This window comes from Tupaia chinensis, unplaced genomic scaffold (assembly GCF_000334495.1).
Source record: "Tupaia chinensis unplaced genomic scaffold, TupChi_1.0 Scaffold000086_1, whole genome shotgun sequence".
In the NCBI taxonomy this organism is placed as follows: domain Eukaryota; kingdom Metazoa; phylum Chordata; class Mammalia; order Scandentia; family Tupaiidae; genus Tupaia; species Tupaia belangeri.
Genome location: NW_006159548.1, coordinates 2,469,773 through 2,480,709, shown reverse-complemented (window position 1 = coordinate 2,480,709; position 10,937 = coordinate 2,469,773). Strand labels below are relative to the sequence as shown.

General features: G+C 40.6%; 1 protein-coding gene across 2 annotated transcripts in view; it reads left to right on the top strand.

The window, feature by feature from the left end:
* ADAMTS3 (ADAM metallopeptidase with thrombospondin type 1 motif 3) overlaps positions 1-10,937 on the top strand; it is a 294,220-nt gene that overhangs the window by 2,756 nt on the left and 280,527 nt on the right. For both annotated transcript variants that reach the window (XM_027769729.1, XM_006142907.3), the window contains exon 2: positions 873-900. In XM_027769729.1, the coding sequence (XP_027625530.1) occupies positions 873-900 (28 nt within the window). The remainder of the gene's footprint in view (positions 1-872; positions 901-10,937) is intronic.

Genomic DNA, 10,937 nt, shown 5'->3' with positions numbered 1-10,937 from the left:
GCGCGTCTAGGGTGTGACAGTGGGGGAGGGGGGCTGGGGACGTTTCCTGCCTCGCGTTTTCCTGGGCAGAGGCTGCAGGCGCCGGCCGCCTTCTCCCCTCCCCCTCTGCACAACTCCTCCTCTTTTTAAAGCTAAGTTGAGGGCCGCCGCGTTTCTTTTCGGCCCTGCCCCCATTCTTTGGAGACTCAAGGTGAAGCCCGATGCTCTCACTGGAGTCCTTGAGAAGGCTCAGCCCGGGGAGCTGTTTGTAGTAAATCATGCCAGCACAGGGCTGGTGGGACTTCGGGTACAGAATTTCTCTGAGTTTTTGTAGCTTCTCTGGTGTGCTTGGGCTGACTGTAGGGTTAAAAAGTAGAAAATGATATAGTTGATTCCTGACCTCAAATCCAATGCATCAGGCACCCCTCCCTTAAAAAATTTTTTTTTATTATTTAAATTTATTTATTTACATTCTTTTATTTATTTACTATACATCATGATAGCATACAAACAGATTTTCCATCCAGAATACACTCTAGGCTTCTTTTTTTGCCTGTTCCATCAGAGACTTTCTTTTTCTAATCCTGGCCAGTACGGGAGTTTTCAGAAGACACTATTGAGTGTCAGTATTTATTTTTGTTGGCTTCATACATGTTACACTAAAATTAAAACTGGCAAACAACTCCTTTCCCAAATTGTTCCGGAATAGACTCATGCTCCTGTCACAAGCACTTCTGCAAACGGAGGTGCAACCTTCAAGGCATGGATCCCGGGCTCCAGCGCCTCCTGAACAGCCACTCCTGAAAAGCATTAAGGGTGGAAATAAAATGCACCAGGTGATAAGACGAAACCCAGTAACTGTTTCTTTTTCTTACTTTCCCCCTCCTTTCCAGGCTGGTAATGAAGAAATGGTGCAAACAGGTAAGCCTTGTTCTCAGATGTCACTTATCTTACTTGAAAGAAGGGAATGAAGTAAGCAAAGCAAAATACAGTTTCTGAAATTCTTCCCACTGGTGGTGAAAAAAAAATCATTTGTGATCCAGGAACATTTCTGCTCACCTCCTCTTTCTAGAGGAGGGTCCCACTTTCCTCAGGCTAAACTGGAGTGATGTAAAATTCTCTTAGAGTTGGGCTTTTCAAACCTCAGTTTATTACTGTCTTTGCATGAACCACTGGTATAGACTTGGAGGTGAATGGAAGGGCTGGAAGAAGATATGGAGGTGAAGGAAATCAAACTGTCGACTTCTGATTTCTGCCGCGCTGGGAGGAGCACTTTGATTAGAACAGAAGGCGAGTTGTAGGAATGCTATGAAGAGGGAAATGTAGTACAGAGGATGGAATTTTTCCCTTAAAATTTTTCCTGCTTTGGATAAAATTTTTGATAACATCTCTTATTCCTCCTGCTTCAGAGTAATTACTACTGATGTGTAAGAAATTGTTAGGCCTTTTTGCAAATAACATCTAAAACCTCAGTATTATCTACTACCATTGGTATTACTTTTCCCATGTGATGGGTAAAGAGACTGAGATTCAAATAGTATAAGTGACTTGTACAAGAACAGGTCATTCTAAAGCCCATGGACTTTGGTGAAATTGTTTATAATAATATATTTGTTCTGAATGCAGAGCTGGAACATTACCTGGCAAGAAGACAAGTTATATTCAAAGACGTAAACATTGTACTTCAAAAAAAAACTTTTTTAGAGGTTTTTGCCTTAGGACACATGCGCTCTCCAGAGGAGACAGAGACAGAGAGAGAAAGTGAGAAATCACCCTCCAGCGGGGATAGCCATACCTCAGTCTCTTCTCCATTCACCTCTTGGGGTCTTGGGCACAATGCACTCGGGCCTGGTGTGAGTTTCAAGTCACTGGGTCCAGGACTTGAACTATGGTTGGGACTCCCATGTGGGAGTCTCTTACTTGATGTTACTGCTGCACCATCTGCTGGTCCCTTACTTGAACTTTTTAAAAGTGCCTTAGGACACATGCGCTCTCCAGAGGAGACAGATGGTGAAAAAGAAAGTGAGAAATCACCCTCCAGCGGGGATAGCCATACCTCAGTCTCTTCTCCATTCACCTCTTGGGGTCTTGGGCACAATGCACTCGGGCCTGGTGTGAGTTTCAAGTCACTGGGTCCAGGACTTGAACTATGGTTGGGACTCCCATGTGGGAGTCTCTTACTTGATGTTACTGCTGCACCATCTGCTGGTCCCTTACTTGAACTTTTTAAAAGATAATTTTATTTTTTTGGTAGAGTATTAGTCTGTATTTGTCAAGTAATACTGTAAAATTTAAGTTTTTTTAGTTTGCTATAAAGCAAACTATAAAAAAATCATTTGTGGTCCAGGAACATTTCTGCTCACCTCCTCTTTCCAGAGGAGGATCCCATTTTTCTCAGGCTAAACTAGAGTGATGTAAAATTGAACTCCCTGGAGAGAGGTTAAGAATCCCCCCTCCCCCTCTCTGAGGCCACTTGCAATCCCTTTTTTTCCATTCTATTCTTGGGATTCTGGGCATGCACACATATACATCTAGTGTGATTTTTCAAGCCATGAGTCTAGGATTCAAACTATGGTTTATCATGTGGGAGCCCAGTGCCTTAACTACCATGCCACCTGCTGGCCCTGCTCTTGGGACGTTTTTCTGAGTTGCCAGTGCCAGGATTTGAATCACAGTCAGCCATATGAGATCTAGCTCCCCGTAAAGAGGCTTTAACCTACTGTGCTACAGGCTTGCCCACTCCCTTATTTTAAATTATTTAAACATTTGACGACTCAAGCATTCTAACTTTTCAACATGTAAATTGAAAACATGTTCATAACATGTAATTTAAGTTTTCCAAAAGGATGCTTATGTAAGAGACTTATGGAGTGGATCTTGGTCTGGTCCTTTTGGTAATATGTATTACTTTCGTAGCCCTCTTTTTGCAGGGAAGAAAATGGTGACGTGTGCTTAAATTCGGTGGGCAAGAGGCTAGTCAACAGTATGGACAAAAAGTTCTGGGAACTCTTAGGTTGCATGAGATTTACGTCCCCTCACATTCCTCTGTTATGGAATCTCTCTCTGCTTTTTAATTATCAGAGGACATGTGTGCTCACAGGGATGGAGAGACAGAGAAAGGGAGAAAGAAGACCCCTGTGGGGCACATTCATACCATAATTGCTTTTCCTCCATTTCTCCATCCTGTTGGAATTTTGGGCATGCATGCACACGCACTAGGTGTTTTTCAAGCCTCCGTTGCTAGAATTTGATCTGTGGTCAGTTATGTGGGATTCAGCTCCCTTAACCACATAACTGGGGATTTCTTTCTCTTACCACTATTATTTCTTTCTCTTATCACTATCATTTTTATTTACCATTTCAAGTTGAACAAAGAAAAGAAAATTGATTTGGGCTTACCAGTCTAGTGATAGAAAAAGTATAGCTATCATTGGACTTTGGTTGATAGTTATTTGTATAACCTTTAAGAAGGATTTAAAAATATATTTAAGAAAATCATGCACAGAACAATTTTCTTGCACTGTCCCATGTATAAAGGCAGTGTGACTAAGGAGGTTTGCTAAATTACACTTTTTTTTTTTGGAGAGGTTTTTCTCTATAGGGTGCGTGCGCTCGCCAGACAGAGAGAGACAGAGAGATAGAAAACGAGAACTCACCTCCTGGGGGGATGGCCATGCTGCAATCCCTTCTCCTCCATTCTCCTCTTGGGATCTTGGGCATGCATGCACACGCGCCTGGCGTGAGTTTAAGCTGCCGGATCCGGGACTCGAACCGTGGTCGACTACATGGGGGTCCAGCAACATAGCCATTACGCTAACTGCTGGTCCCCTAAATTGCACTTCTGTACATATAATTTTTTTTTCCAATAACCAATTTAAACAGTGGCTTTATAGAACTTCCTGGAGGTGTTATTTTATTGATGATGCATTAGGAAAGACTAATAAAGTTCGTAGAAGTAATTAATTAATATTTATTGCCCTACAAATTGGCTGGGGAACATTCCAAGACTCTGAATAATTTCTGAATAATGTCTCAAGTAGAGATAAACACAAATTAGTAATCAACCACAAGTTATTAAAAGCTAGATTTAAGAAGTCCTTTTTTTTTGGGCCAGAAGGTGCGTGTGCACACCAGAGAGTGGCAGAGAGAGAGGAAAAGGGCACGATCATGTTGCAGTTCCTTCTCTATTTCCCTTTTTTTTTTGGATTTTGGGCATGTGCGCACATGCACCCAGCATGTTTTAAAGCCACGAGGTCTAGGACTTATTTGGCTGTGTGGGATCCAGCCACTTTAGCCACTACACCATGAGTTGGTCCTAAAAAGTACTTTCTGTTGAGGGAACCAGCAGTTAACGTAATGGCTGTGTCCCTGGACTCCCACATAGTCGACCGCGGTTCACATCCCGGGTCCAGTGGCTTAAAACTCACGCCAGGCACGTGTGTGTGCGTGCCCAAGATCCCGAGAGGAGAATGGAGGAGAAGGGATTGCAGTGTGACCATCCCCCCTGGGGGGTGATTTCTCGCTTTCTGTCTTTATGTCTCTTTCTGTCTGGCGAGTGCACGCGCCCTATAGCGAAAAATCTCTCAAAAAAAAAAAACCAAGAAGTACTTTCTGTTGAGACATAGCATACATATGTGCAGTATGGTGCGTGTGTCCAAAAAAAAAAAAGTACTTTCTGTTGAGACATAGCATACGTGCAGTATGGTGCGTGTGTCCACCTTATGGAATCTTCGCAACAGGAGTCCTCTTGTATAGGCAGCAGCTTGACCTACACAAGGTCACTAGGACATGACCCTTGTGTCCCTCTTATGCCACGCCGCTAGTGCTGTCTCTCACATAGGTAACAACTCACCTGATGGCATAAATCAATTTTGTCAATTTGTTTTGTGGATTTTATAAGCAAAACCATGAAATACATATTTTTTAGTGTCTGGCTTAGGGCACCAATTTTTTTTTTTTTTTGAGAGGTTTTTTTCTATAGGTGCATGCATTTGCCAGAAACACAGAAAGACAGAGAGACAGAAAGTGAGAAATCAACCCCCAGGGAGTGACCATGCCACAATCCCTTCTCCATTCTTCTCTCGGGATCTTGGGCACACACGCACATGCACCCGGCATGAGTTTAAGCCACCGGGTCCAGGACTCAAACCATGGTTGACTGCATGGGAGTCCAGCAACATAGCCATTACACTATCTGCTGGTCCCTAGGGCACCAGTTTTTAAAAATACGTATGCCATGTTTCAACCCTGTATTCTAGGAATACTTTTGAGGAGAAGGCAGTTTGCAATGAACGAAGGTTAGTCTATGTATAGACACATCACCTATGCACTGTCTCGTTCAGGCGATCTCATTCCTTTTTTCTCCAGCCATAGAAACATGCCCTCTGGGTATGGGAAAGTATGATTCACCCTAGAGAAAAATGGGTAAATAGATTTTGAATCCTGACCTAGGCCTGTGCTTCTGTGTTCCCTAGAGAGGAGCTATTCACCTATCTGCCTGTCTCCTTCCACGCTACCTACATATCTATCTATGATGTTTGAAAGTGTGTCAGTCCACATGTATAACTGTATTTCATGAGATCATAACATTTTTCCATGGCATATCAGAGAGCTCTTTCCTTTCTGACTCAGAATATGGCCTTGGGAAAATGCCTAGTATAATTGTGGGCAACTGGCTGGCTGACCTAATTGGTAAGGAGGCTTGCTCTGTGACACACGTGGCTTAGGAAATAACCATAGCTCTGTGAAAATCGGAACATCTGAAAAATAATTCTTGGAGTTCTCTTGTTTCATAAGCCACCACTTTGAGATTGCCTGAGTATCATTTGAGAAAAAAACCATTGTGAGGTTTCAGTGTTTTCTTCCCTTCCTCATTCTTCTCTTGGAATTGGGGCATATTTGTCTTCCCCTGCCCTATTTCTCTCTTTCTTTCTTTCTTTCTTTTTTTTTCTTAAGGAGAGATTTTTGCTAGAGGGTGTGTACACTAGTCCGAGAGACAGACAGAAAGTGAGAAATCACCCCCCACAGTGGATGACAACGCTGCAATCCCTTTTTCTTCATTCTCCTCTTGGGATTTTGGGCACGCATGCACATGTGCCTGCCTGAGTTTTAAGCTACCAGGTCTAGGACTCGAACCAGGGTCGACTACATGGGAGTCCAGCGATGTAACCATTATGCCATCTGCTGATCCCACCATCTCCCCTATTTCTGTTGCTAGTTACACATTTTAATACATTTCATTTTTGGAAAAAAAATAAGTTTATCTTGTCCTTTCAGAGATTTAGTTTACTAAGAAATACTTTTTATTGTTTTGAGGAGTTTATTTGGTTTTCAAGGTTTAGTTTGAGTTACTTACCTAGTCGTTGGCATATAGTAAGCCTTGCCACTGGTGTATACCTCATGAGAGCAAAGACTTTGAATGATTGTTGTATTCCCATTACATAAGACAGTAAGTTGTGAGTTTCTTGTGTGTGTGCTTTTTTTTGTAGAGGTTTTAGCCTTAGGCTGTGTGCGCTCACCAGAGAGAGCTGGTGAGAAGGAAAGTGAAAAATCATCTCCCGAAGGGATGGCCATGCTGCAATTCCTTCTCTTCCATCCTTCTGAGATCTTGGGCATGCACACACACATGCCCAGCCTGAGTTTCAAGCTACCGGGTTCAGGACTCAAACCACAGTCAGCCATGTGGGAGTCCAGCGATGCCATCTGCTGACCCCACTTGTAAGTTTTAGATATTAATTATTTAATGCATGCACCTAGCAAGCAGGGAATTATCACATTGGATTCACCTGTGTTCTGGCCTTAAATTGCTCTTGGCCATGGGTCTCTCCGGGTTTAATTAATCTCCAAGAAAATGAGGATGTAACTATGGCCATATAATTAATTCTTTGATGTTATCAAGACCTCGTGTGCCTCCTCTTTTCACCCCACGAAGCACAGAGTTTTTGTGTGCTTTTTTATTCATGCTCAGTAAGTGTTTGGCAAATTGAATTCTGTGTGCACTTTTGGAATGCCTAGTGATTTCTCACAGCAGCCTAGTTGGGATCACTTGCCTTGTTGCTGGCATCAGAGGAAATGAGATGAGCTAAGATTAAAATCCATCTAGTTTACCCCAGCAATACTGAAAAGCTTGCTGGAGGAGGAGGTTTAAAGGGATCCTTTTGTAAAATTTAGAATTTTGCCTACCCAAGTCATTATTCTTCCTTACAATGGAAGATCATGGAGTTGACTTTACTGATTTAACTTCCACTCCTTCATTGAACTTGAAAATGGTTAATGTTAAATGCTTTAAGCTTCTTAGGTGAAGGTATTGTGAAACACACCTTTATCTGTTCACAGGAACTTACTGTTTCCATTTAGCTGAAGTATTTCTCCATATTTTCATTGCTTTCTCTTGTCGTTGTACCAAATAATCATAATATTGCTCAAAAATGTTAAGAAATCCTTAAGGTCACCTCTGCTTCCAGAACGATGATCTCTTAAGCATTCTTTGCTTGTGAGCAGCCAACCCAGATTACCTTTAAAATCCATTAAGGACAATTTCACATTGCCTGGTAGACTCATGAGTGGTTTTGATATGAAGAGTTTGGTTATGCTACTTAGACTGGATATATTGACAATGATGTCTTAGATGGAAAGCAAATATTCCCTCTGGAATACTTACCAGAAGAGTACTTACCAGAATTTGGGAAACCTCCTTTTTAATATTTCAATAATAGAGACCAGCTTTTTATTTCTAAAATATGCTACTTTTATTACTATAAGTTGCTGAACTTAAACTTCATCAAGTTTCTCTATTCTGATTATGTTTTTTGTGCCCACTGTAATAACATTCTATAATTTTTATGTATTCTTTGGGATCACTCTAGATCCCAAGATGGTATAATTTAGCATATTCTTTTTTATTTTTTAGGCTTTTGCCATAGTCTACATGCACTCACCAAAGAGATAGAAGAAGAGAGGCAAAGTGAGAAATTACCATCCAGGGGATAGTCACACCACTCTACCCTTCTCCCTAGGGATTTTGAGTGGACACACACACATGTGCCCAGCATGTTTTTTAAGCTGTGTGTCTAGGATTTGAACCGTGGGGTCAGCCATGTATGATAAAACACCTTCACTACCATGCCACTTACTGGCCCAATTTAGCTTGTTTTAGAGAGATTTTTGCTAGAGGGCTTGTACACTCACCTGAGAGATAGAGAAACAGAAAGTGAGAAATCACCTCCCAGGGGGAATGGCCACACCCACAATCCCTTCTCTTCCATTCTTCTCTTGGGATTTTGGGCACACAGGCACATGTACCTGGTGAGTTTAAGCCACTGGGTCCAGGACTCAAATTGTGGTCGACTACGTGGGAGTCCAGTGATGTAACCATTATGCCATCTGCTGGTCCCAATTCAGCATATTCTTATTCAGTCGTTTAAAACACAGACTATTTTTTGGTATACCTGTTTTCGATTTCTTTGCTATTTTAGTATTATTTATCACAGACTCCTCCTGAACAGTTTAGTCTCATGAAATGAGTAAACCCTAATTTATATTATCATTTTCCTAATGATACTCACTTTCCCATCAATATACACAGTGTTGTATATTGATCATTGCCTGCATTTCCAAAGGTTGCTTTAGGCGAGAGCCCTAGAAGTTGGTTACTGAGTAAAAAGTAAATTAACATGATACACTTGACAAATGGCTTTAAAAAAAAAAAAAGAATGGTTTTATTTAACTTTATTTATTTATTTTAATTTGACCAGAATGAGAGAGAGAGAAAGTAAGCTGCCAGTTCTGGAACTCAGACCACAGTCTGCCATGTGGGAATCTAGTGCTCTTAACTACCACACCATCTACCAGCCCTGATAGATGGCTTTTGAAAAAGTCTGCTTAGACCTGAACTTCTACTTGCAAGATATGAAAAGTATTGATTTTGAAAATTTTACTTTAAATTAATTTCAGCTTGATTCTTGAATTTCTGAAGGATGCGATGAATTTATCATTTTTTATAGCTATCAAGTACGTAATTACGAACAATTATATAATGCAAATGTTTTTGTGATTTTATTAGTTCTGTTAGGAGATTCATTTGCTCCATAGAATTTGAGAGTTCTATATTCTTTGAAATGGATAAAGTGTGGGAAATTTTCTAGCATAAGGAATCTCTGTTCCCACATGTAACTGATCCATCCCAGTGTTCTAAGTAAGTCTGCATAAATTTGCTGACTAACTGTGAATTCCTAGGAGACAGTTTGTGGTAAAATGTCAGTCTCTTGTTTATAAAAATGATTGCCACAATTTCAGCATGATGAATATTTATGGGTTTTAGAAGAAACTGTGAGCAGTGTGAGACAGTATAGTTCACCCTTGAAGTGACTGATAAAACGAGTTATTAAAAACTTGCAGAAAGAAAAATAGGATTAAATATATTAATTCTCATATATCATGGTCTTAGATATTAAATCACATTTTCTGTAATTTTTTTATATTCAGTAAGTTTATATACACACAAAAAGAATGAAATCATTATCCATATGATTTTGAGCTCTTTTTCCTTAACATGTAAAGATTTCTCTTTTTTACATGTAAAGTCTATTGTGTAATCTCAGATCTAAGCTGTATATCCACACGAGACCTATCAATAGTCATTGTCTTGAGACTAGCAGATGGCATACTGGTTACATTGCTGGGCCATGGTTTCAAGTCCTAGACCCAGGGGCTTGAAAATCACACTGGACATGTGTGCATGTGTGCCTTTCTGCCCAAGATCCAGAGAGGAGAATGGAAGAGAAGGGATTGCAGCATGGCTATTCCCCTGGAGGTTGATTTCTCACTTTCCCTCTCACTGTCTCTGTCTCTCTCTTACCAGTGAGTGTACACATCCTAAGGCAAAAACGTCTAAAATAAAAAAAAAGTCGTTGTCTTTCCTCTGTCAAGTGATCAGGAGTTCAGACCCTGTTGACCATGGCCTAAAATCTTGATTGCACCACTTTCTACCTTAGGGACCTTAACCCCTCAGATTTTCTTTATTACATCTGCTGTAGGCATAAGCCTACTTTATTTTGTAGACTGATGCTTATTGAAGATACATAAAATGTTGGCACAGTTTCCCAAAAATGTATTTTATTCAGAGAGAGGCACGTCATTCCTGTTCCTATGTTTGAGATAGGTTTGCCCACCATGACTAATTTCTGGGAGCCTTAGTCTGCTTTGCCATGGACTTGTAAGCTATGCAGTCACTCAGCTCACCATGTGACAGTTCTTTGAGTGCTTATTTTCATATATTCACATTGGTATCTCAGTGCAGTGTTGTTTAATTCATTGGGATGGAGTGAGGGAGTTGAGTAGGGATGGGTGCAAAAAGCCTTATTGCATGTGGTAAAATGTCAGTCTCTTGTTTATAAAAATGATTGCCACAATTTCAGCATGATGAATATTTATGGGTTTTAGAAGAAACTGTGAGCAGTGTGAGACAGTATAGTTCACCCTTGAAGTGACTGATAAAACGAGTTATTAAAAACTTGCAGAAAGAAAAATAGGATTAAATATATTAATTCTCATATATCATGGTCTTAGATATTAAATCACATTTTCTGTAATTTTTTTATATTCAGTAAGTTTATATACACACAAAAAGAATGAAATCATTATCCATATGATTTTGAGCTCTTTTTCCTTAACATGTAAAGATTTCTCTTTTTTACATGTAAAGTCTATTGTGTAATCTCAGATCTAAGCTGTATATCCACACGAGACCTATCAATAGTCATTGTCTTGAGACTAGCAGATGGCATACTGGTTACATTGCTGGGCCATGGTTTCAAGTCCTAGACCCAGGGGCTTGAAAATCACACTGGACATGTGTGCATGTGTGCCTTTCTGCCCAAGATCCAGAGAGGAGAATGGAAGAGAAGGGATTGCAGCATGGCTATTCCCCTGGAGGTTGATTTCTCACTTTCCCTCTCACT